Below are 25575 nucleotides of genomic sequence, written 5' to 3'. Positions count from 1 at the left end.
GACAGCTGCATCCTGTCCGGGCCAGGCCTTCCTCAGTGGGGCGGACAGGACATCGGGGGACAGAGGTCGCCATCATCCCCATGGGCCGTGGGGGAGCCAGGAGCCTGGGAAACAGGTATGAGCAGCATTTGCAGTGGCCCACAGGGTCTGATGTGGCCACACCCGGCCGGCTGTGGGTGCAGGGGAGTGCTAGGGAGAGCCAGCGGGGGGGCAATAAGGTGGCAGGGTCACAGGGGAGCACAGATGGAGCGGGGCGAAGGCCACCAGGGTGGTCAGCTCTGCTGGGTCACCAAATCATTCAGATACAGGAAGCCCGTGACTCACAGGCCTCTGGCACCACCTGCAGCAGGATGGCAGGTGCGGAGGAGGGGGGGCTAGGAGGGGTGTGTCCACGGGGACAGTCCGGGGCCTAAGGCAGAGCACTGGGAGTGTCATTCCCCAGGAGCCTGGCGGGGCAACCTGGGGCCTCGAGTGTGTGAGGGCCAGGGGCCCAGTCTCCATGGAAGGCAGCCTCACCAGGGGGGGACCAGAGAGCACGCTCTTGGGCACTCACTGCAAAGAGCCCTGTGCCCCTGGCAGACGGGAGCCGAGGAGCAGCAGTTGGTGGCCTGCGGTACTGGAAGGTAAGGGTCGTCCTATCAGTGACAGACACAGAGCCCTCGGGGTGGGTCGGGTGCCACCCTAGTGGTGACAGGTGTTGACTCAGAACACCCCACGGCCACTCCCTCGGGCGGGCACAGGGCGCCCACCCCGAGGATGAGGGTGCCCGGGCAGAGGTCGCGTCCATGGGGAGAGCGGGCAGCTCCTCAGTCTTGGTTCACAGAGCTCAGTGACCACAGTCCCCTGGGGGGTGGGTTGTGAGGAGATGGTCAGAGGCTCCCAGGCCACCCTGTTTGCTCTGCTGGGCGAGGTGTCCCCAGGGCCACCTCCCAGAGGGGAAGAGCCCTGTGCGGGGTGCCAGGCTAAGCCCGGGGGCAGCTCCTCCTGCAAGCCCAGCTAGGTGACCTGGAGGAGCGACTTGTGCGGGCGGGGGGGGGGACCCTGGCGTTTAATTCTGGGGCCTCCCGCCCTCGTGGGCACCTCGGTCAGCAGGGCGGGGACTGGAAGATGCCCGAGGAGAGGGCGCACTGCGGGGGTGCTGGCTGGGCAGACTGCAGGTAGGGCTGCGCGGGAGGCTTCCTGGGCAGTGGGTGAGTGCGTCCAGGTGTGCCCTGCGCCAGGGGTCTCGGGGTCTGTGGATAGTGCTGTGGCCTTGGGCCTTTTGACCCAAATGGCAGCCCTAGAGAGACAGGGGGCTCCCCAGAGGCTGCCTGCCCGCCTGCCTGTCCTTCCGAAACCCAAGCTGCCCACCCTGGCTGGGCTGGCCTCTTACCATGTCCACGGCCACCTTCATGGCCTCCTGCAGCCCAAAGAGCTTCCCGGCCACCAGGTAGACCCCGCCGGTCCACACGGCGCAGGCCTCGTGCACCCAGTGCTCCTGGGTGTCCCCGCCGGGCTCTGCAGGACCCTCTTTGCTGCACTCATGCTTGCGGCTCTTGTCGGCTGTGGCCACCTCCTCGCCCCCGTCCCCCCGACCATCACAGCAGTAGCAACTCTGCAGCCGCCGGGACAGGCCCCGGGCGCTGGTGCGCAGTGAGCCCTGCTTGGCCGGGTCCGCTGGGCCGTCAGGCCTGGGGGGCTTCCCGGCGGTGGTGGCGGCGGCAGCGGCGGCGGGAGCAGGGGCTGCACACTCGACTTTGAGTGTTCTCTCAAGGGGCAGCGAGGCCTCCTCACAGGTGCCTTCCGGCCGCACCTTCTCCTTGAGTTTTGGCTTCTTTTTGGGGAGGCAGTGTTCGGGGTAGTAGGGCCCACAGAGGTCCCCGAGGTCCTTGAAGTTGGCCGGGTTTTGGCAGAGGCAGCAGACAAGGCAAGAGGTACTCAGAGCCTTGGAAACCACAGGCCCCAGGTGCATTGTGGAGGAGAGGGGCAGCGAGGGCCGTGGCTGCAGGATGGAGCCCCCCGGGAGTGTGGTCAGGGAGGTCCCGGCCACATCCAAGGAGAAGGAGGAGGAAGATGAAGAGGAGGAGGTGGAGGAGGAAGGCTTCCTGTGGGGCTTGGGCTCTTCCCCGGGGGAGTTGACAACAGTGCATACGGTGGTGAAGGCGTCTCGCTTCTCCACCCGCACAAAGGGTGAGAAGGCTGGGGTCCTGCTGTCGGCCCTCAGCCTCTTGCAAGAGGAAATGTACTTGAGGCGGATTTCAGGCTCGGCGGGATCCAGGGGCAGCACCTGCTGCTGCCGTCTCCGCTTGGCACGCCCCTTACAGGGTGAAGCGTTGGTGTTCTTGGCCCGGCCCCGGGTGAGGCGCTTCCGCTTGGAATAGCTGCTGTAGTTGGCGTGGCCCGGCTGCTTCTGCGCCCTTGTCTGGGGCTGGCAGGGCCGGCCCTCAGGGGGCTGGGAGGCCAGACCCAGCTCCTCGGTCTTTGGCTTCTTGCCTCCTCCACCAGAGTTGTCCTCGCTGCCCACCTGCGTGCCGCTGGCCCTGTCTCGGGGATTGAGGAGCAGAGCCTGGCCAAGATAGGGCCGCTTCTCCAGGGGACCTTTGGAGAGCCCGAGGCCTCCAGCCCTGCCTTTCCGGCTCCTCTTCTTGGGTGCCAGCGTGGTCCCCCCAGGCTGCAGGGCCTCCGGGGACAGGAAGGCCTCAGTTTTGAAACAGTCGGTGGAGGACAGTTTCTTACTGTTCATGAGTTTACCTTTTAAGGACCTGTTGGTCGGATTTCTACACAACGGCTCCCCTCCCGAAGCCCCTGGGAACTTCTGTCCCGTGCCCACGCTGACCAGACCTTCTTCTGCCCCGGCCGGGCTGCCCCCAGCGCTCTTGAGCCCCCCGCGGTCCTTCTCGGGGAGGGCCGGACTCAGGGGAGTCCCAGGGGGCGCCCCGGGCACTTTGCATGCGAACTTCTTGAGGCTGGGGGAGGTGATCTTCTGCACAATGGCCTCCAGCTTCAGGCCCCGGCCTTTCCTGGGGGGCAGCACCTTGGTCTTCACGGTCCCCTGGAAGGCAGCCCGTGAGGCGAGCTTCATGCAGGCCTCGGGGGCCTCGGGCGGCGGGGGCTTTGTGGTGGGCTCCCCGCTGCCCTTGGGTTTGGCCTTCTTGGGAGAAGACATTCTCTTAAAGAGCGAGGGGGAGCCCTCGGCCCTGTCCTCCTTCCCGTCCCCCCCGCTGGCACTGATGCTGCTGCTGCTGCTGCGTAGGACCAAGTTCCTCTTCTTGGTGGGGACAGGCGCCAGGAAGGATGATTTCCGTTTGAGCGTGTGGAGGGGCCGGTCAGAAAGCTTGCCCCCTGTGCCAGGCTTGGGGACCCGTGCTCGCTGGCTCACTCTGCCCTCCTTCTGGGGACTGCCGGCGGCGGCGGTGGCGGCGACCTTGAATGGGGCAGGCAGGTGGTTGTTGGCAAGGACCTTCTTGGTGGCCCGGCAGTTGGGGAGCCGGGTCTCTGAGGGTCGCCGCCGCTTGGCGTGGAAGACCTCTTGGGGTTTGGTGCGCGATCGGAGGATCATGGAGCGCTGGTCCTTGCCGGGCAGGCCGGGCGAGTCTGGCTCCTTGGTTTTGGAGCCCATGGGGCTGCTGTCCGAGGCCACGGGCAGGGCGGCCGGATTGCTGGGGCTGGATGCAGCCTTGGGCGAGGGCTTCCCCACCCGCTTGCCCGACTTGAAGGCGGCTCGCTGCTTGCCCCCCAGCTTGTCGGGGGGCGCGGGGGTGGTGGTCAGACCCGGGGGCCCGGGCGTGCGGGGCTCACTCAGGGCCGTGAGGGAGCGGGTGCACATTCTGGGGAGCCCTTCGGAGGGCCCCCTGCCTGGGGCCCCGGCCCCTTCCATCTGTCCCTGGGGGGGCCCGGTGCAGGACTCGGGGAGCAAGAGGTCTTTGGGTAACGCTGGTGCTCTGCACGGGGAGTCCTCAGCCTCGGGCAGCCCCCGGTGGACTCGCCGGCTCCGGAGGCTTTTGCCCCGTGGCACAGGCTCTTTCTTAGCAATGGGTGCCTCGGGCACGGCGGGCTTGTTGGGCTTCTGGGCCAGGGAGGCGTCCGAGGTGGTGGAATCCACGGGAGCCCGTTCCCCCTCGGGCCCTTCTTCGCCGGGCTTCATGTGGGACAGGGAGGACTCGAACCAGCTCTGGACCTTGGACTCGGCACCCACGGTGGGGCCCAGCAGGATGACAGACTCCCCGGATAGGTGGCACGGGGAACCCCAGCCGGCCTTGGAGTCCAGCACCTCCTCCTCCTCCTCCTTGGTGCAGAGGAGGGGGGCCTTGGGTGACAGCGGGTCCTGCAGGCCGGGCCTCTGCTCCGGGCTGCCCAGCAGCTCGCACAGGGAGGAGTACTCCTCGGCCTCCAGGTCCTCCTTCCTGCCGGTGGGCGGCAGCAGGGGCAGGTCCCCAAAGTCGGCGGCCGAGCAGCAGTGCCGGCTGTCCTCCAGCCACCGGTCGGCCTTGCCCACGTCGGGGCACTGCAGCAGGCCGCTGGCCTCCTCCTTCACCCCACCCGCCTCCTCCTGTTTGAAGTCCCCGGGCAGCGCGGCCGCCTTCTCCCCGGGGGGCCCCTCCTCCTGGAAGCCCAGGCAGGCCGAGGCCTCGTGGGCGTCCCCTTTGCCCACGCCGCCATCCGAGGCCTTCCCGCCCTGCTCCAAGCCCTTGGTGAGCTCGCCAGGGTGCAGTCCCCAGCGGGGACAGGCATCCCCCAGGTTCTCCTCTGGCCAGGCAAAGGGGTTGGCGCCATCTGCCGAGCTGGACGTGGTCGTGGTGTCCGGGAAGCAGTCAAAAGCCGCTGCGGTGGGGTCCGGGGCGGCGGCCCCAAGGGTGGGTTTGGCGCCAAAGGAGAGGGGACCAGAGGTCTTCTTGGGGTCAGGGGCGGCGAAGGCCACCGAAGGGTCTTCAAACAGCCCCGGGCTGAAGTCCTTGGCATTGCTACTCTTGTCCAGCTGCAAGGAATCAGGCAGGGCCTCGGGCTCCCCGGGCCGTGGCCAAGCATTCTTGGCCACAGCGTCGAGGCAGGTGCTGTGGTTCTCCAGAGAGAAGGGTGGCTTGCTGGCGTCCTTGGCCAGCCCCGGGGTCTCCGGCCAGGCCTTCTCGGCTTTCTCACCGATGGCTTCTTGCAGCCCCAGGATCTCAGAGGCCAGGTCCTCCTGAGCCAGGGCACTGAGCAGCAGCCGCGGGCAGTCCCGCTCGCCGGCCACGAACTTGGAGAAGCTGTCCAGCGGCAGACTGCTATGCAGGCTCTGGAAGGAGTCGTCAGATTTGGTGGACATGTCGTCAGGGGAGGTCACAGAACAGGTGGACACGGATTCGGGCTTGGCCTTGGAGTTGCTGTTGACCCTCGCGGGGCTGCCGCGGGCCTGGCTGCAGTAGAGGAAGCCGCGCTCCAGCGGGTCCTCGGAGCCGCTCAGGTAGTCGGTCTCCTGCGGCTCTGCGTGGGTGGACTGCGGCGTGCTGCTCAGGGGCTCCGACAGGGGCGTCCCCGCTGGCTCCGCAGAGTACCCGCTGCCCTCGGGGCTGCAGTGCTGGCTCTTGTGCTGCTCCGGGGTCCTGGACACCAGGTTCTTGACCCCTTTCTTCTGCGGCACGGCGGCCTTGGACAGCAGAAGCTGCTGGACGGTGTTGGAGATGTTCTCCACCTGGGAGGTCAGGGCCGTGAGGCTCTGCAGGCTGAGGTCTGACAGCAGGTTCTCCGGGATTTTGTCCTTCTGCAGGGGCTTGCAGTTGCTGGCCTGGGTGTCCACGGAGCTGGCGGCGTCTGTCGGGGAGGGATTGAGCAGGGGCATGAAGTGGCTGTGGTCGGTGATGCCCGCGGGGAAGGCCCCGGTGCTGAGTGGTTGCTGGTTGTAGGGGAAGTTCTCTAGGTTCGGCATGAGCGGGGACGGGGTGGAGCTGTAGGAAGGGGAGCGGCCCACCGAGCGGGCCGGGGAGTGGCTGGAGCTGGGGCTGAAGGTCTGGTAGTACTGCTCAGGGGTCCTGACGGCCGTGTCCGGCTGGCAGTAGCCCTGGCCTTGCTGTCCGTAGTGTTGGTATTTGGCGAGGTTTTGGTAATGGAGGGTCTCCTGGGCGTGGTGCCGGCTCTGAAGCGCTTGCTGCTGTGGCTGGTCGTAGCCGAGGCGGCCCGACGGGTAGGCGTGAAGGTTCTGGACCCGCTGTCCCGGGGCCAGGCTGGCGTTGGCGGTCAGTGGCCTGTCGTGGGGCTGGGCAGACGGTGCTGTGCAACTCTTATAGGAGTGGGCCCCCTGTCCGCTGCCCTGGACGGACGAGGAGTAGGTGGACGAGGTGGGGAAGGACTGGGAGTGCTGGGGGAAGTGACCCCCCTGGGGAAAGGGCAGGGGCGAGGCGAGGTCATTCTGCAGTTTCTGCCTTTGGAGTTTGGGGTACGCCAGGGGCTGCTGGGGCTGGGGCAGCTGTGGCGGCGGGGGCTGTTGGACAGGCAGGGAGTGAGTCCGGAAGGGAAGCTGGGCACCCTGCTCTGGGTACTGCCTGCCGGGGGGCACGGCCGTCTTTTTGAGTAAGTTCTCATCGTACTTGCCCACCCCTCCTGGCAGGGGCTGTGGCTGGGGGGGTGGCGGCTGGGGGGCCCCCCAAGCCTGCAGGCCCTCCTCCCCAGAGTAGCGTCCCGGGTAGGGGTTGCTGTCCTGGAGGCCACCATAGCCGGGGAAAGACGGCCTCCCCTGCAGCGCCTGCTGGGAGGGCAGGGCCTTGCTACCTCGGTGGTACTTCTCGGCGGCCACCGCGGCCGCCGTGCTGGAGGGGGTGCTGGCGCCACCCTCGTAGCCCGGGTAAGGCTGCGGGTTATAATAGTCCTTGGCGAGCAGCCGCTGCCTGTCACAACTCAGCCCGGCCTGACTCGGCTGCCTGTAATTCTCCAGGCGAGTCGCTTCCTGCGAGGTCTGTGGGTAGCTCTGCTGTTTGCCATGGAAACCACACCTTTCTCGAAAAGACTGCATGACGCGGGCTGGCGATCTGTGGAAGAGAAAAGGGAGACAGGGAGGGGGGGGTGGGGGGCAAGAGGGAGAGCGATTCAGATGGGCCACCACGTCCTGGTCCCTTGTCCCCCTCAGCCACCTCCCCCCACCCACCCTCGCCCTGCAGCCCTGCCTGGCCGGGAAGTCTCCCCACCCAGCTGTGCACATATTGACAACTTCTGCATCCAGGAGGTGCGCTCCATACTCCCCACTTCCACAGGGCCAGCAGCCTTCCTCATCACAGACGGGCCACCGCGGGGCACAGGGCACGGGAGGTGCAAAACGGGGCTGCCCGAGCCAAGTCACCCGGCAGGGGAGCGGCTACTCCACCCTCCCCGGGGCTGGCTCCTCCCCTCCGCCCCCACCCACCACCACTCCCAGCTCTTCCAAGACAGCTCAAAATCATTTAGCAGAGCAATTCCGGCTCCTCACGTCCCCTGGGGCCCTCTGGATCCTGTAATCTTAGTCCCTAGGTGGCTGTACTCAAGCGTGACCCAGCAGCCATGCTGGGGACCCATGAGGATCTGTCCTACCCCGCCAGGGAAAGGCCGCTTGCCAAAGGCGCACACGCGCGGGCACACACACACACACACACACTCTCACACACACACCTCCCCTATCACTGCCATGCCATCTGGAATCTGTCTGTTCCCTCTAGCAGACGTCAACTGTGTGTGTAGGGGGGGCTGCCGAGCCACTGTAGATGTAAAACGTCCTCTCCTCTGACTCCTAGGAACGTAGGACAGCCGCACCTGCCTCCTGTTTTGGATATTATAGGTGCATAAACAGATTACGTGATCCAGGGTAAGGGAGCGCATGCTGATGAGGGACAGGGAAGCCGTGCTGAGCCCCTTGGCACGGGGGTGATGGGACCTGGTCCTTCAATGGCAGGGCCCCCTCTCGGCTTCCCCAGGTCAGGTGGCACGGGGGAGCAGCCCATCTGGTTATGATTTTAGGGGCTGGGGCCCAGGCAGGGGTCTAACCTACCCTAGAGCAGGATCCTGGGTTAGAAAATGATCCTCAAAGAACCTTTGAGGGCAGAGCAACAGGATTCACAATATGGGCTAGACGTGGGCGTCTAGGGCTAAAGGTTCCCCGCAGTTGACCGGCAGGTCTGGTGGCCCCAGAAGGCCCTCAAAGCTGGGGGGGTGGGGGGAATGGAAAGGAGAAACGCTAGCCACAAGCCCTGATCCCAAGGGTTGGGATTTACCCGGCACAATGATGGATGCAGGCCCAGAGTGGCCTCTGCCTGGCCTGGTGGCCCAGGCCCCCAGGAAGGGGACAGGGACTTTCCAGTTTTCCTTCCCACTAAACACTAAAAAAGAGGGGATGGCCTGCCTTGGGCTCCAAAGATTCCAGATCTGTTTTGAGGGATCAGAAAGGAATAAGGACAGAGGGTTGGGGTTGTGGCTCAGGGGTAGAGCGCTTGCCTGGCATGTGTGAGGCCCTGGGTTCAATCCTCAGCACCACATAAAAATAAAGTAAAAAATCCATTGACAACTAAAAAATATTAAAAAAAAAAGAAAGGAATAAGGAAAGAGGTGGCCGGGCAAGAGGGACACGGAATAAACAGATGTGAGAAGGGGGGAGCTACAGGGTGAGAGGAAAGAGGTAGAGAGATGCGCAGGGCGGTGGGGGGGGCACTTTTCCAAAAGGGTGGTCCAGCCCCAACTCTTCTTGTATGGGATCTGGGGACTGACCCAAGAAAGGGGACAGAGGAGGACCTCCATCCAGCTGAGAAGGCCACCAGACAGCCCCCCAGGAGCCCACTGGCACAATCTCAGGTCCATCTATCCCAGGGGCTTGGCCCAAAGCACCTCCTATGTGGCTGTACTCAAGTGTGACCCAGCCATGCTGGGGGACCCATGAGGATCTGTCCTACCCCGCCAGAGTCAGACGGCCGGTCTCAGCCGCACACAGGGGGGCCAGCATTCCCAAGAGAGCCCCTCCCTACCAAAGCCCCCTTGCCCTCTACTCCCCCACTCCCTGGAGTCACCACAGGTATGGAGCAAGGAGCTGTGTGCCCGCCCTGCTGACCCACTTCAGGCCCAGCCGAGGCGGCTTGGATAAAACACTCCAGGACGTGCCAACCCAGAGGAACTGGAGGAGGCTCTTGGCTTCGTGGCTCCCAGCCAGGTGGGCAGTCCTGTGCCTCCTACCCGGATCTCTGCAGAGAAGGGCGTAGCCACACTGCCACAGGGCTGCCCAGGGTGGAAGGGGGGGGTCAGCGGGCACCTTCCCGCACTGTCCATGCCCTAGGCCTGCAGGTGGCCGGCTCTGCTCAGGGTCTGGCTGCGGGGGTCCCTTCTGAGGAAGGCCAGCCCCGAGGCCAAGGGCATGCCGGCTCCCTGCCCTCCACGGGCACATGTTTATGAGCCCAGAATGCACAAACCCAGGACCGATTTGAAGGCTGCACCTCCCTCGTATATCTGCACAAATTACATTTCGGCTTTTATTAGTCCCAGATCACTCTCATTTCCTGCTGAGTTGTCCTGTGGATATCATTAACATTTCTACGGCTTTATTTTTTATTTTTTTTTTCTCCCTTTCACATTCTCCAAAACGCCTTACCAGAAACATTATTTAAAAAGGGGTGGGGGTGGGGGTGAGGGGTGGGCGTGGGGTGGGACGTGCCATTAGCCGTGTCCCCTCCCCAACCTTCTCTGTCCACAGCTACCCCTCCCCGTTTAATCAGTCCAGCTGCTGCGTCTTTTAATTTAGCCAAGCTGGGTTACAGGCGGGTTTCCCAATGCACCCGAGCAGCTGGATTGTGGCGAAACATCTATCTCTAAGAAGAGACAGTTCAATTAAAATAGGAGAGGCCCAGTGCCTGATGGAAGATGCAACCCAAATGCTCGCCCAACACCTCCCTCCAGCCCCAGATCGGAGGAAGGGAGGCAGGAACAAAGGCCTCCTGGCCTCCCGGCCGCCTCTCGGAGCCCTGAGAGGTCCTGGCGACCTCCGTCAGGAGAAAATGGGGGCACTGCCTCTTTAAGAGCTGCCTTGGGCCTGCCCTGGGCTCTGTTGTTATTAATTATTGGGATTATGATTACTTTTCAAGAGCACTAGGAAAGGACACCAGGGGGACAGACCGTGGCTTGGGCAAGAGGGAGAAAGGGTCACACACACACACATACACAAGTCCTGGTCCAAAGCACCCCTGCCCTGTGGTCCCCTCCCCGCCCTGGCCTCTTCGCCACCTCTCTACGGTTCTTTTTTATTTTTTAATTTAATTTTTTTATTTTCATTTGTTACATAGGACAGCAGAGTGCATGACACACACACACACACACACACACACACACACCCAGAGAGCACAACTTTTCACATCTCTGGTGGTAGACACAGTACAGTCACAGCATTCCCGTCTTCTCCAGTTCTTGCTGAGCTTGGAAGTCAGGCGGAGAGCAAGTCCCGAATACCTCTCACCACGAGACTCCTGAGCTCCTCATCCTTACAACCGCCTCGGAAGCAGGGCCTGCTGGGCTTGATGGGGCGGAAGCACAAGACCCCACAGCCCAGAACTGCGCCCAGGGCTCCAGCCCTCGAATGCAGTGTCCCAGGACTTCCCTCCTGCCCAGCAGCAGATCTCACCCCTTGAGAAAGCCATCTAGGCAACCATGAAATAGTGTCTGGAGGATGAGACTCACCTCAGACTTCCTCTGGGGTGAGACTAGCAGTCCTCCAAGGCCCTCCTGGCAACAGGGGAAGCCAGGGACATGGCCCTCCCCTCAGAGACCCTGGGACCTCAGCGGGGACCTCTGATAGCTGCAGAGTGACTCCTCTGCACAGATTCCCCTCCCCCATGCTTTGGTTGTTCTCTCTTTTACAGAAAAACAGGAGCTTCAGAGGGGCAAGTGACCTGCTTAGGACCTGACCCCAGTGATGCAGCAGTAGTGACCAGGCCCCTCGCCTGGACCCCACACCAAGAATTCCCATTTTGGAGCTGGGTGAAGTGGAGGGAAGGGCACACCTCAGCCTACCTGGCCCTCATCTTCCAGCAGCCAGAGGGAGGTCCACTAATGGGCAGTCATGGCCACTGACCACCTGCTGCACCATAGCAACCATTGTCCTCTGGGCAGCTGTACTAAGGGAGTCACTGGGTCCATAGCCTCTGAAGACTCCGGGGTTGGATCCCTGTCCAGGAAATGGGCACAGTGTGGGTCAGAGCTGTGGCACAGGAGGAGCCCGGTCAGGAGGGGACAGAAGAAAGTTTTCCCTGAGAGAAAGGAGGCCCTCTCCTCCCAGCAGCGGCTCTGAGATGCCGGCTCCACCCCCCCCCCCCCCCCCAGCTTACCCACGGTCCACCCCCCCAGCTTACCCACGGTCATTTTATGACCTGGTTTTCTGACTTGCAGCTGCAGGGAAAAAAACATTTAAAACCCAACCCACTCAAGGGCCTGAGAACCCAAGGAGAAAGGGGAATCTCTGGGGCTTCAGGAGGCCAGGGAGGGACTGAGGGGGTGTCCAGGGAGGGGTGGGGCAGGTGGAACCCCCTGGGGTCTCCCCATCTGTTGTGGGTGATGAGTAATATAAGACGGGACACCCGGATGGACATGATAAATCATTAGCCAGATTGGCTGCTGTCCTGGGGTAGGGGTCTATGCCGAGTCCCAAGGGCCTGGCTTCACTCAAGAGCTGACAGTGGGTGCCCCAGAGGCGTCTGGGACAGGTGAGGGCGGCTGGGCAAGGGGGACTGTCCTGGAACATAAGCCACCCGAGGACAAGACATCCCCCTCCCTAAAGCATGACCCCTCCAGGTGGGCAACACTTGGGCATGACATGACCCCTTCCTTCATTTAAGGTCCCCTGGCTCATGGGAAAACCCCACAGGGCCCTAGCATGCCTCTGTCTGCAGAGCCTGGGGGTCCTGAGCAGCAAGAGGCAAGTGACACAGGGACAAGAAGAAGACAGCCCTCTCCAGAGCTCACGGTGGCAGCTGGACTCCTGAGCTGAGCTGAGGGACCCCTGGCAAATGTGAGGGCTCAGAACTCTCCGGAGGAATTTTTCCAAGGGGAAGACTTCTGGCCTCTCCAGGTGTGTCTGGGACGCCCCCTGCCCCCATCTCCACAGCTCACCAACACTGTCCCTCTAAGGACCCAGCTCAGCAGCGGCTGAGATCTACCAAGATATCTGCCTGGGCTCTCCACCAGGAGTCTAACCCAGGAGGACATGGAGGCCAGGCAGGCCCCTCCTGCCGGCCAGCCCCGCCTTCCAGTGCAGTGCTGAGGGCCCCTGACATCTGAAGCTGTACCCCCCACCCCGTGCGCCATGATGCCTGTGCCCAGGTTGCGGCCAGTGACAGACGAGAGTCCCGGGCCATGGGGCACCCCCCGCCCCCCAGTTCAGGAGGTGAGGGGCAGCAGGAAGGGATCTGCCCCAGCTGCTGGCACTCAAGGGCCCTCCCGGGAGAGGCTGTCAGGAGGAGCGCTCACCTATCATGGGCTCTGTACTTATCAGTCTCTTGTGGACAATAATTTTTTTTTTTTTTTAGATCACTTTATTCACCACGGAACAAAAAGCATCACGTCTCTGTCAAAATAAAGAAAAGGGGGAACATGGAGAGGGAGCCGACTGCTTGGATGCGAATGCCCCACCCACTCCAGACCTCTGTCCTTCCCACCCCCAGCCAGGCTGGTGCCACCAACTAAACCAAGGTCCCAGAACCGGCAAGCTCAAAGGGCAGGCCCAGAGTGGGGGCTCAGGGGACCCAGAGGGTGCTCCCAGTCTGCGCCATTCTTCTCTGTACCTGGAGCCGAGCCAGTGGGTTCCTGTGAATGCTGATTGACTTTTCGGACTTTGGCAAGCCGTTTCCCTTCCTGGGCCTCAGGGCCTTTGCACGGGCTATTCGCTCTGCTGGGAATCCCTTTCCCAGACAACTATGCAGCTCCCTAACCCTGCTCTAAGTCTGCGCATCTGTCACTGTCTCCAGTGGCCTTCCTTGAAATGATAACCCTTCCCCATATTTTTCTCCAAAGTATTTACTACCTTCTTATAATAAACTTTAACTTGCTTTATTACTGGTCTCTCCTGTTTAGTAGGAAAGTTGGATTTTTCACTTATTTTGTTCAGTTATATCCCCATTGCCCAGAACAATATTTATTGAATGATTCATGCTCCAAATGTCACATTAACCCTGTAAAAAATATCCAGAGCAAGCAACAGGGTGGAGGGATAAAACAACTCTGGAGATGGGGGTGCACTTAAGTGATGTGGGCTCAGGGAGCTGGAGATCATAGTCCCAAATCAGGGGTGTGTGTGTGTGTGTGTGTGGTGGGGAAGGAGCCCCCCATCAGCCGAGCCGATTGCTTCCCTTGTGGAATGGAACCCAGGTGCCAGAAGGCCTGTTTTTTTCCTTTAAGCCAGAAATCAGGAATTTATAAAAAGGGATCTTTCATTTTAAAAAATGTAAAAAAGTTTATTTATTTGTATTTCTTTTGTGGTACTGGGGACTGAGCCCAGGGGACACTCTACCACGACCCTACATCCCCAGCCCTTTTATTTTTCGTTTTGAAACAGGGCCTCCCTAAGTTGTCCAGGTTTAGACTGGAACTTGCGATCCTTCTGCCTCAGCCTCCCCCATTGCTGGGATCACAGGTTTGTGCCAAGGCCATCACATCTGCCTTTTTTTTTTTTTAATATTCCAGAATTCAAGGGAACTTGGCTGCCGGCCATACCTGCTCCCAGGTGTCAATGCAGAGGGAGGGCTGCAGGCCTGAGCACTAGTGAAGGCAGAGGCCTTGTTGCGCTGGGGATGTGAGCACCGAGTGGGTGCTCAACGGAAAGGGATGAGAGCAGGCTCTGCACCCAGAATGTCACCTGGCCCTGGGGGGTCCAGGAGGACCCAGTTAAGCACTGGATTGGAGCAAGGCGAGTGCCCTGTACATGAGGAGGGCAGAGCTGGGCAGCCTTGGAGAGGAGGTGCAGAGGTGGGGTGCAGAGGCCCACAGAGATGGTGATGACCTTTATAGCATTCTACGCCAGACACGGGCGAGGCCCCGCCCCCCACTCTCCTGGGTCCTCCCCCCCCCCAGCTCCTCGGTGACACTCATCACAGCGGTAATTACATAATTAATGCTACAATGAGCTGTTTCCCACGCACCTCCCTCACTGGAATGTCGACTGATGAGGGTAGGGGCTTTCTGTTCCGTCCTAAGTTCTAAGCCCAGAAACTGGTCCCCAGAGTTACTGCCTATCAAATATTGTTAGGATGCATGGGGACCTGTCCGCCTCTGTGCTACCTCACCACAGCCACAGGAGGAGGTCCGGAGAGAGGTCTGATGAGGGGACTGGAGGCCAGGACGCATCCAACAGCCAGCCAGCCAGGAAGGAAAGGGGAAGTGCCCGCGCCTTCTCTCCCCCACAGCCCTCTATCGTCTGGACTCATTGGCTTGTGGAGTCTGGTCGGGGACCCAGCTGGGCGCTGAGGACACACAGGAAGATGCAGCATGCCCATGCTCTCCTGAGGTGGACACACGGTCCACAGCTTCCAGATGGAGTGACACCCAGGGGACTGTGGAGAGGCCAGAGGACTTACCTACTCAAAAGAGGGGTGAAGCCACAGCCCGAAATGGCTGGGAGGTGGCAAAGAGCAAGTGGGTCACCGCAGTTACCTCCCACCTCTGCCAAATTCTCTACCCCCCACCCCCAAGCTCAGGTGGTCCTGCCACTGCGGCCACTTGTCACTGTCCTCTATCTTTAGGGCACCAATCCCTGACAATCTTGCCCAGCCAGTCACCTGCTGCCTGGGCGCAGTTCCCTGGCTGTCCCTCTCCTGTAAGCGTTTGGGGCACCCTGGCCTGTCGCCCAGGTCACAGAGAGGTGCCGGGCTTGTTTCAGATGCACTGCGGTCCTTATTCCTCTCAGCCACCAAGACCAGCAGAGAAGAGCAGGGAGCCCTTAGAAGCCAGTTTCTGCAGAGCACCATCTTCAAGTCTTCCCCTCATTTTTTCACAGAGGGATTAATGGATGCCCAGAGAGGGTCAGCATCTTGTCCAGGAGGCCCAGCCGGGCTGAATTCCTCTGTAGCTGGCCTGTCAGTCAAACCCAAAAGAGAGAACAGGGCCTTCCTCCTCAACTCCCCGCCCGTTCCCCACAGCAGTCACGGAATGTGCTGTCTTCCCCCCAGCTTGGGTGGAACTACCCCTCCATTCCCTGCCTCCGACACCCCCTCGCTGCAGCATCCTGACAGCCAGGGAGGCGCAGCAGCAGCAGCGTGCCAGCCCTCCCAGCCCCGGTTCCACCTGGGGGAGCCGGGGAATTGGTGCCCCCTCCCTCCTCCCAACCCCCAGGGGAGGAAGCCGCCTGTCAGGCCGCCACGGCGTGTCAAATCCTCTTGCTGCCTAATTGTGAGACGGCGGCGTTTAAAGAAACGCTTTTCTGGCCGCCTGCCACACCGCGAACTGCTTGGTATAATTTTATTATTAAGGAGAGAGAAAAAAGAGGGAGGGGATTGGAAAGGGGTGGGGGAGAGAAGGAGAGAGAGAGAGAGGGAGGGAGAAAAGAGAGGAGAGAGAGAGGAGAGAGAGAGAGAGGAAATAGCTCAGTCCAAGTCAGTTGGTGGAGTATTCTGCTCAATGTGAAAGCGGGGACAGCTTTCCAGTTGGCAAGCTGACTTCGTTAATTGCGCATTCAGTCTCTACTTAGGGTAATTGAAACGAAGCGGGGCCCGGCTCTGACAATTAGGGTCTGCGACTAAGCCATTAACCCTTTCCTCCACCGCCCCCTCGATCGATGCCATGACACCCTTGCAAGGAAAAGGGAGGGCTACCGGGCGCACCACCACCACCATAGGGCCCATTCCCGGACTGGGGTCCAGCAGCACCCCACCGGAGACGCGGACTGCGGCAGGGGCGGCCGGGGCGTGCGCCCAGCGCTGGCAGGGTTAATGCGGAGCCTGCTAAGGCCAAGCGGGGGGCTGGGAGCGGCGCGGGGTGTGTGTGGGGGCCGTTTGCAACCCCACCGCCCCTCTGCAACAGATGTTTCAGCTGTGTAAGACAAAGGCAGAGCGCCTGCCGCTGCCGGGAGAAAATCCGCAGGACTCCCTCCGGGGCAGGTAAAATTTCACCTTCTATTTGTGTTCCCCACCACCACCCTCACACCCCCGCCCGCCCTCGCCTTGTTTCCCCCGGCCTCTGCGCCAATCCGGAAAGCGCCACCAAAGACACCGCGCCGCCTCCTCCGCAGCCCAACCCGCTGACCCCAGCAAGGTCACGGCGACCTCGGGCTCCGCCAGCAGCGCGCCCGCCCGCCCGTCCTCCGCCAGCGAAGGGCCCCCCCCCCACTACCACCACCACCACCACCACGCGCCCAGTCCTCTCCTGGGGCGCCCCCCGTCCCTGATCCAAGGTAACTGGAAACATCGGGAGAGGAAGGGGGCGCTGTACTCGCCACGAGGTGCAAGAGGCCCCGGACGCTCGCCGCCTGCCTCCCGCCTGCGCGGAGACCCCGGGAGGCTGTGCCCCCCCCCACACCCCATCATTCATCTCCCTGATTCCCGCTGTAGCCTCCCTCGGAAGTCAGCCGAGTGAAGCAGCTGTTCCTTGCACACTCCACTTGACCAAAGATGATGATAAATGAGGCCGGGGCTGCGTCGGGGACGCGGCGGCGGCGGCGGCGAGGGGCGCGCAGGGCGGGGCGTGCAGCCCACAGCCCCCTCCCCACGCCTCGGGAAGGGCGAGGACGCGAAGGACAGAGGCCGAGGGGCAAAAATCAAAGGCCCGAGCTTCCGTCCCCGCACCTCGCTCGGACCCGGCACCCGGCGGAGAGGTGCGCCCCGACTGCCGGGGCCCCAAGGTGGAGACCTTTCCCTCCAGACAGGCACCGCAGCCCGGTCCCCGCCCCTGCCCTTCCCCCTCGCTCCCCACCCCTTCCCCTAAAGCCTGGGCCCCCTCTGCGCCTAGCCTCCAGCCCCCACCCGCCTTGCCTCAAACCTATTAACGCTCGTAAATAATGAATAATGGAGCGCTTCCCTCCAGCCACGCAAGGCTGCGGGCGGGGGCCGCTGCCAGATGCGCCCGGTCCTGGGGAGGGGGCGCCCACCGGCCGGGTGCTGAGGGGGGCCGGGGCGCGCGGCCCCACACACGTGCAGCCGCGGCGCGCAGGCGGGCACCCCGCCCGGCAGCGGAGGAGGGGGAATCCCGCTCTGCCCTCCCCAACGCCACCTCCCCTGGAGTCCTCTGGCACCGAACGAGGCGAGAGAGCGCGCGCGAGCTTCCCAGCCGGAGAGGGTTATTTTTAACCTGCCCCCCTTTCTATATCTGCCTCTCGGGTTTGCGCGCCCGCCCGCCCGCTCCACCAGCCGAGGACGCGGGCTCCTCACCTCGCTCGGCGGCTCCGGACTCTGAGCGCCTCCCCCGGCCCGCGGCCCCCGCCCGTGCGCGGGCATCGCGCGGCTAAATCTCAGCCTGGAAAGGACCGATTAGGAGCCGCGTGCCTTTCAGCGAAATATTGGAACCGGGTGGGATGGGGGCGGGGAGCCCGGCGCTCTCGTCCCCTCGCCTCCCTCTCTCCCTCCCACCCTGCGCGCAGAGTGGCTGCGAGAGGCGGCTCCTGCTCTCCCTCCCGCTAACAGGGGGCGGCCGGCCCGGGGCGCCGGGGGGCCCCCCTTCGGTTCTCGGCCTTCTCTCCCCAACGCCCACCCTTCTTCGGTCCTGTAGAAGCTGGAGCTCCCAAAGCGCGGACTCTCGGGCAGCGGCGGCGCCAAGTGGGGCGCAGCCGTCCCCCCATCTCTAACCCCCCCTCCCTGAGCCACTCCAAACACACACAGACGCATCATTTAAACAGCAGCGGGCTTGCCATACCAACAACTTCCAGGCAGAGCCCACCAGGGCGACATGTCCGTGCCAGGGGGGCCGGGAAGGTGCCAGGGGGCTGGGAAGGTGGGGAGGCGCACAGAAGGGCCTCCTCCAAGGTAGTTTACTTCCTTCTGTCACTCTGCTCAGTCTCGCCCTCCGTGAGACCCCACCACCACCACCACCCCTGGCAAGCAGGCCCTGCACCCCAGGCCCCCCAGCTCAGACCCCACCCCCTTCCTCGGGGGAATCAGGCCGCAGGAAGTTCGTGTCCTCTCCCATTACCCTGCTCTCCAGAAGGCCACCCACCCCAACCCCAGCCCTTCCCTCCAAAGGAGGTGGGCAGCAGAGGAGTGGCTGAGTCCAGAAACCCCCCTGGGGCTTTGACTGGATCCCTCAGTCGCTTTTGACATTTTCCAGACTGCTCCGTGCCCAATCCGGAAGACCCACGGCTCGGGGCCCCGGGAGCTCCTCCCTCCCTGAAGGAGGTGGGGTAACCACGCTGCAGCAGAGGAGGGAAAGTGGAGGAAGTGGTGGGCCGAGAAGAAAGGAGGGCATTCCAGCTGCCAGGAGCTGCTGGCTTAGTGGCAGGAAAGAACACAGCCTCTTTGGGAACTTGAGATGGATCTCTCTCTGAGGCTTAGCTGGGCTGGGGCCTTGAGGGCTGGGGTTTGGGGTTGGGGATGGGGGGGGGGCTCCAACCCAAGGGAGCTTCTGGGAGGAGGGGAGGGCTCAGGCAGAGAGGTCAGAAGCCTGGTGGTGGGCTGGGAGCATCTGGGGTGGAGGGGTGAGGATGCATGTGGAATACAGATGCAGGACAGCAGCTCTCCTGGGCTGGACCGGTGACACCCTTGGACTAGTGGCTTCAGCTCCAAGGGCCCAGCCTGAGTGGAGTGACGCAAGTCCCAGAGGGAAGAAAGAGGGGGACAGGGCTCCTAAGCACTGGCAGGGCCTGCCAATGGCTGACTGGGGGTTCTCAAGGGGCTCCTCACCCCAGCCAGCCAGACACGGGGCTCAGGGCCTCCCTGAGATCTGGAAAGTTCTTGGTTTCCCTCATTGCTGGATTCCTGTGTAACAGCAGCCCAGAGGCTTGATGCTGTCTGGCCCCTCCTATGTCCAAGTTGCCTTGGGAGACTTTACTTTCAGGCCACAAACTGCCCTTCAAGGAGGTGATGTCACACCTCTCTTTTCACAGATGTGGAAACTGGGCTCTAGAAGAAAAGGGGTCATTCCAAGCTGCAGCCTCTGGGGACCTAACCTGGGGGCCCCAGTCTGAGGGCCTTCAATGCATATAAATGCTGAGGACACAAGTTATGGACGGAGACATGTTTCCACCTTTGGAAGTTTCAGAAAACTGATTTTCTGGAGAGGAAAAAAAAAAAGGGCAGAATTAGTGTGTTAGTGGGGATTGGAAAAAGAAGTCCCATGACCAATCACCATGGACGCCCCCCCACACACACACTTTGCCAAACTCCCTATGAGGTGTTCCCAAGAGGGGTTTTGGCTCTGGGGGGCTGCAGGTTCTCGACACGAGGCTGCAGTCCACGTGGGTCTCATTTATTCATCTCTAGCCCAAATATAAATCTCACGGAGCCACATACCACTACTTTTCAAGCACGCCCAGCTAATGTGATGAATAAATTACAAATTCATTTAAGGACTGGTGGCTTTGGGCAGTTATATCCTTCTCTCTGCTCAACAACAGACTAATAGCTCCAATTTTTATATTAAAGGGTTCTCCATCTTTAGATGACGGCTGGGCCCCACAGTGTCCCCTTGGTGGCCCTCATCACCAAAAAGGGAAATCTCCCATTTCTGGCATGCTTTGGCTGCAGCTCCAAATATACACCCCCGCACCCCGACCCCGTGGATCCTGGCCAGCCCTCGCCAGGCACGTAGCCTGGTGCCCCAGAAGCCCCAGTTTTTGGGGACAGTGAGCCACCAGCCGCCACTGCTCCTTGGGCAATTGACTTAACTGCCTGAGAAGCTTTCCTCGGGACGGAAAATATTTGTCTTTGGTTTTCAGCTGCTGTCTGAGTGGACACCTGGCTGATTTCCCTGTCTCCAAACAGCCATGAAACGTGGAGGTGTTTAAGAGTAAAAATGAGGCGAGGGTAACCGTCGGATCCGGCGTCTGGCTGTCCTGAACCACGCTCTCATTTCCCTCTCGGGGTGAATGCAATACTTTCTACTCCTATTCTGTGTACCGGTTCCCTCGTTCCCTGGCCTTACCTCCAACTGCACCAGACCCTTCTAGAACTCCTTCTCCCTGGCTTCCAGGCAGTCAGCATCTGGGGTGGGGGTGGGGGGAGGTCCTCTTCCAGTTGTACATAGCTGACTTGGCCTGACCCCCAGAACTGCCTTGTTCTAGAAACTCGTAGGAGAATCCTTGGCTGGTTCAGCAGCATGGAGAATACCAAGCCTCTTCTCCAGGGAATGGGGTGCTCTAGAGAGAGGTCTCATTTACAAGGGCCAGGCCAGCTCATTCTGAGAGCTCACAGGTGGGGGGATGGAGGGTTAACTTTGAGGGTGAGGGATGTCATCATGTCCCCATGTCCACACTGACTAGGCCCTGATGCTGGACAACTCTAGCTTCAAATCCTAGTCCTGCACATCTCTCTGCTGGGTGACCTTGGGCAATTGACTCAACTGCTCTGTGCTTCCTTCGTTGCAAAGTCCTCCCAGCATCAAACTTGCATGTGAGGTCTGTCCAACAGAGTAGCGGCCTGTTCCCCCAGGGTAGACAGGTGTCTTCCCTGTGTCCCTCAAACACTAACGTACATCTGAGGCGTGGTGAGGGAGGGCTTGAGGTTCTCACAAGTTCCAGGCCCGTGCAGCTGGCATGTGGGAGATGCACCTGGCAAAGTGAGACCTCAGTCCTAGGGGACCCTGGGTTCTGCTGCGTCCTGGCAGCTGGGCTCGTGGAGGGGATATGGGGGTCTGTTCTGTCAGAAAACGGTCCTCAGGAACCTCAGGACCAGGCTTTATCTCAGAGCCGGGTTTCCGCAGTGGCCTGGGCAAACTTGGGTGCCCTTAGACTTGGTATCTGATTCCCTTGATACAGAGGGAAGCTGGGGGTAAGCTGGTCTCACCCTTTGCCCTCGATGGTTTTCTGCACCCCTCTTCCCTTGATCCTTTCCTGAGATCTGAGATCTGAGCATCAGCTCTAGAGGCTGGGTCCCACCCCATCCCTGGCTGGAGTCCTGAAGGGAACAGACTCACCCAGACTAAAAAAATAAATGATAGCCAGTTCTCCCGTGGTGCCTTCCTGGGCTGAGGAGCATCCTAAGCATTTAGCTCTGCTATTCGTCTCTTCCTTGCAAGAAGCCAGTGGGGTGAGGGGAGGGCCTCTTCCTGATGTACAGAGCTAACTTGGCCTGACCCCAGAACTGGCCTTGTTCTGGAAACCGGTAGGAGAATCCTTGGCTGGTTCCGCAGCATGGAGAATGAGTTGGGTAGCATTATTTTCCTGGAGTCTGACACAGGTGGAAGCTGAACTTGGGGCTCTTTTGCAACCTGGCCTGTTTGGCCAGCCCCTAGGTCGAGTCACCCCAGAGAGGCCTAGTAGCCCTTGGATATTTCATAAGAGAAATAAATGACCCATTTGGTTTCCTTGACATTCAGCAGGTGCAGACAGAGTGCACTGTATTAGCCTAGTTGGGGAGGGCATGGGGAAAGGATGCCCTGGTCTAGTGGAGGAGGGGAGAGGTTAACTTAGCCACTTTGGAGAGCTTTCCGGCAATATGGCCCAAATAAAAACTCCACATGCCGTCTGACCCAGGCCCAAATGCGTCTGCACAAGGCCGATGGCCGCAGCGTCATCTGCAGCAGCAAGAGACTGGAGATCCCCTAAATGTCCATCTGGGGGTTGGGGGGGGGGAGATGGGGGAAATACATCTGGGAAATTCCATATGGGGGGGTTTAAAGAGAGGGAGGAAGGGTTTGGGGTGTAGCTCAGTGGTGAAGCGTTTTGCCTAGCAAGTTCAAGTCCCCAGTCCCAGAACTGGGGAGAAAAAGTGTGCATAGCGTGTATAAAAAAAGGCAGTGTAGACCCAGGAGCTGCGGTGCATGCCCGTAATCCCAGCACTTGGGAGGCCGAGGCAGGAGGATTGCAAGTTCAAAGCCAGCCTCAGCAACTTAGCGAGGCCCTTAGCAACCTAGCAAGACCCTGTCTCTAAATAAAATACAACAAAGGGCTGGGGATGTGGCCAAGTGGTTGAGCGCCCCTGGGTTCAATCCTCGGTACCAAAAGAAAAAGAAAAAAAGACGATATATTTGGTTATTAAGTTTCCTTTGACCCTGAACGTGTAATACCTTCTAAGAGATTTAAAAACTGATCCAAGAACAAATATCCACCCTTTGGCTGGGTCTGGTGGTGCACACCTGTAATCCCAGCTACTTGGGAGTCTGGGGCAGGAGGATTGCAAGTATTGGGTATGTAGCTCAGTGGTACAGCACCACTGGGTTCAATCTTAAGTATTAAAAAAAATTAAAATTCATCCTTTGGGCTACATGAGGTTGAAGAGTAAGCCTCCTGTCAGTCAGGTCTAGCCTGTGTGTTGCCCTGTGGGCTGGTGGCAGGCTAGTGGGCCAGCCTCGGAATCCTCCTCAGCAGAATGGGATGAGGCCCAGTGGCCAACACAAGCCAGCTCCTGTGTGTCCCACAGTGGGCATAATAAGGATTATCCTCCCAATTTGTAACGAGGACAGCACAGCCTTAGCTAACAGCAGCAAGAAACTAACCTGGGTGGGTGTGGATAGCATCAGGCCAAAGGACAAAGCGAACCCAGAGATGCTCCATCATTGAGCTATATCCCCAGCCCCTTTTATTTATTTATTTATTTTTTTAAATTTTGAGACAGGTTCTCCCTCAGTGGCTGAGGCTGGCCTCCAACTCATGATCCTCCTGCCTCAGCCTCCCAAGTTGCTGGAATTGCAGGTGTGCACCACCCGCCTGGCTCTTCCTCTCTATTTCCACCAGCAATACCTTTCCTTCCATCATCTGAACAAAGTGACACGTGTTATAGAGTGTAAAAGCAGAAGTCATTCTAGGTTTTTGTGAGCCCCAAGACAAGGAGGTTCCCGACCAGGTCCAAATTGTCACTTGGACACAGTGCGGACACACTGCAGAGCCCTGGGACCTTGGGCAGGTGTCCTGTCCCCTCAGAGGTGCCGTGGGGATGAGCCGAGATAATATATGCAAAGTTATTAGAGCAATCTTGGGCAGAGTGGGTGGTGCCAAGGAGTTAGCCATCCTTTTAAAAAGGTAAATATTGCTACATAGTTTTTTTTTTCTTTTTCTTTCTTTTTTTTTTTTAATAATGTGGGGAAAGGTCAGGAAAATCCCTGCTTGGTCCTTACTAGCTGTGGAGGTGGGGCCAGGAAAGCAGGAGCCCCTTGGAAGTGACAGAAACCTGGCTCCGGCCCCAGGGGCCCAAGGAGCAGCTGGTCACTGCCCGGGTGGGCGGACATACCGTCCTGGCACGGAGGTCTGGCGGGCAATGGCCCGAGCAGGGTCCAGCCGTCTGTGTTCCCTGGCTGGCACTTTGGGTGGAACCGACTTGGCTGACTGGCTGGAAGCCCCTGCGGCCCCAGGGACCGTGGAAGCAGCATTCAGAAAGCTCTCTCTGTTCCGCCCTGGCTTTTTCCAGAGCGGAGTCTCCTGAGTCTTTGGAAAGAACATCAAGTACCCAAGGCCCTGATGCTGGCTTGCTGTGTGACCTCAGGTGAGTCACTCCACGTCTCTGGGCCTCTGTTTCCTTAACCCACCAAAGAGCCTATGACAGGGCTAAGCAATGAAAACACGGACACAGAAAGGCCCTGTCCTCACCGGGTTCACAGCCAGTTCCCACCCGGGCCTTCAGGTGCTAGGCCCTACCCTAAGAAGCAGTCTGTACATTATAAACCACCTGACAGATGAAGCAGCACAGGCACTGAGACTAGTTAAGATCCTTGTCGAAAAAATCACACAGCTTCTAAGTGGCAGAAGCACCCTGTCAGGTAAATACAGAGAGGCGTCATATAATTATTATAATTGGTGGCTGTCCGTTCGGGCCTCAGGTTTGCAGGATTCAAATTCACTTTCCAAAAGTAGCTTTGGCCATGGGAGAAAGGCCCAGTGTAGCCCTAGTGAGGGTCTGTCCCCGGTGGCAGGAGCTGGGGGCAGAAGCACCTCTCTTTAGGTGGTAGGATTTTTATTTTTTTTTTGGTACCAGGGATCGAACTCAGGGGCACTCGACCCCCAAGACCCATCCCCAGCCCTATTTTGTATTTTATTTAGAGACAGGGTCTCCCTGAGTTGCTCAGCACCTCGCCATTGCTGAGGCTGGCTGTGTACCACCTGGCTCAGGTGGGGGGACTTTAAGCCCTCTCTGGGGCATCCTCTGTACCCTCAGGGGAAGTGGCTTCTCCCCGTCCCCGTGGTACGGACAGCGCACCCCAGGCCCGGGCGGCAAAGGGAATTTCCTGGTGAGAAGCCGTATTTGGACTTGAACGTGGCCCATCTCTGCTACTCAGAACGGATCTTGGGTGCAAAGAGCTAAACTCGCTGCATCCCTGGGCTGTTGAACTCGGGGCCAGCTGCCTGGTGGGCCTCTCTGCCTCCACTCCTGCGCCCCTGGAGCCTCTGCACCAGCCACAGTAGCTGAAGGACCAGTGTCCAGGCAGGGCACTGAGGCCCACTGAGCGTAGAAATGCCTGAGGCCCAGAACCCCACGGCTCCGCACCTCCAGGGTCCCCACAGCCCACGCCCCATCCATCCACCCACCTGCACATCCACCGCCACGCCCACCCAAGTCTAGCTTAGCAGTCTGGGTGGAGCCCAGCAAGCTCAACACCCTTAGGAGACGGGTTGCATGTCTGAGGCCCAGAGAGGGCAAGGGGGCCACACAGCATGGGTACTGAGAGGACACCCCCTCCGTCTCCAGCCTATTGCAGGGGGTGGTGGGGACCCAGAGAATGTGACATCCGAGGCCTGCACGGCTGTGGCCTCCCTCTGGCTGGGACCTCCTTGGCATCGCTCTCAGGGTGTCAGTGGGAACACCCGCTCCCGGCGCGGTGATGAAAGGCGGGCACTGGGGACTTGGAAGGGAGTGAGGTTCCCATGGGAAAGGGATGGCTCTGTGTGCCAGCCCCCTACAGGCTGGCTTTGATGGCAGATCAACCCCAGCCGGCTCCTTGGGCACCTGCCCCTCACGAGGAAACAAAGGCGGCGGCGGGTGGTGGCCCTGGACGTGTGCAAACATGCTCAGGGAAACCCGGGGCAGCCCAGCCGAGTTTCCTCCTTCCCCGGCCTCCGCTCTGTCTTTATCCCGTGCCCTGCTTTTAGACACCTGCCCTCGTCACGGACCCGATGGGCCCCAGGTCCACAAAAAAAAACCTCTGGGGCTCCTGGAGATCTTGTCTCCCAAACTTTGCTGAGAGGTCACCCTCTCCTTGTCTCTCATCGGCCTCAAAAGAACAGCAAATCAAGCTTTTGGTCGACGAGCCAGGGAGCCGTGGGCCACCTGTCTGTGGAACCCCTGAGTGGATGGATGGGTGGATGGGTGGATGGGTGGGTGGATGAATGGAATTCCAGCCCTCTGCAGGGACATTGCTGTTTTTGTTACCTAGGCAAGACACGATTTCCCTGAGGTTTGTAAGAACATGGCATGTGGTTCCTCGGACCCCATGGGTCCCTGTTGCCGTCCCCTTCATGCTACCAGGCTGGGAGACTTAGGGGGCACAGCCCTGTCCAGGCCAAACAGCATGGGGGCACCAGAGCCCAGGACCCTGTCTTTCATGCCACACCATCCAGGCCTGCCA

At 60.3% G+C, this 25575-nt stretch overlaps 1 protein-coding gene and 1 long non-coding RNA gene across 4 annotated transcripts in view; one reads left to right on the top strand and one right to left on the bottom strand.

The window, feature by feature from the left end:
- Rai1 (retinoic acid induced 1) overlaps positions 1-25575 on the bottom strand; it is a 115609-nt gene that overhangs the window by 8706 nt on the left and 81328 nt on the right. For 2 of the 3 annotated variants that reach the window (XM_071603597.1, XM_027921480.2), the window contains one exon: positions 1373-6977. In XM_071603597.1, the coding sequence (XP_071459698.1) occupies positions 1373-6961 (5589 nt within the window). In that variant the 5' untranslated portion in view covers positions 6962-6977. Of the gene's footprint in view, positions 1-1372; positions 6978-7590; positions 8588-25575 lie in introns of those variants that run through there. The other variant, XM_071603598.1, reaches the window with a different exon arrangement.
- On the top strand, positions 8603-13043 carry LOC114079970 (uncharacterized). The gene is made up of 4 exons (XR_011705067.1): positions 8603-9115; positions 10812-10929; positions 11784-12016; positions 12474-13043. It is a non-coding gene; the product is annotated as an uncharacterized lncRNA (long non-coding RNA).

This window comes from Marmota flaviventris, chromosome 17 (genome assembly GCF_047511675.1).
Source record: "Marmota flaviventris isolate mMarFla1 chromosome 17, mMarFla1.hap1, whole genome shotgun sequence".
Classification (NCBI taxonomy): domain Eukaryota; kingdom Metazoa; phylum Chordata; class Mammalia; order Rodentia; family Sciuridae; genus Marmota; species Marmota flaviventris.
This window is presented reverse-complemented; position numbering and strand designations above follow the sequence as displayed.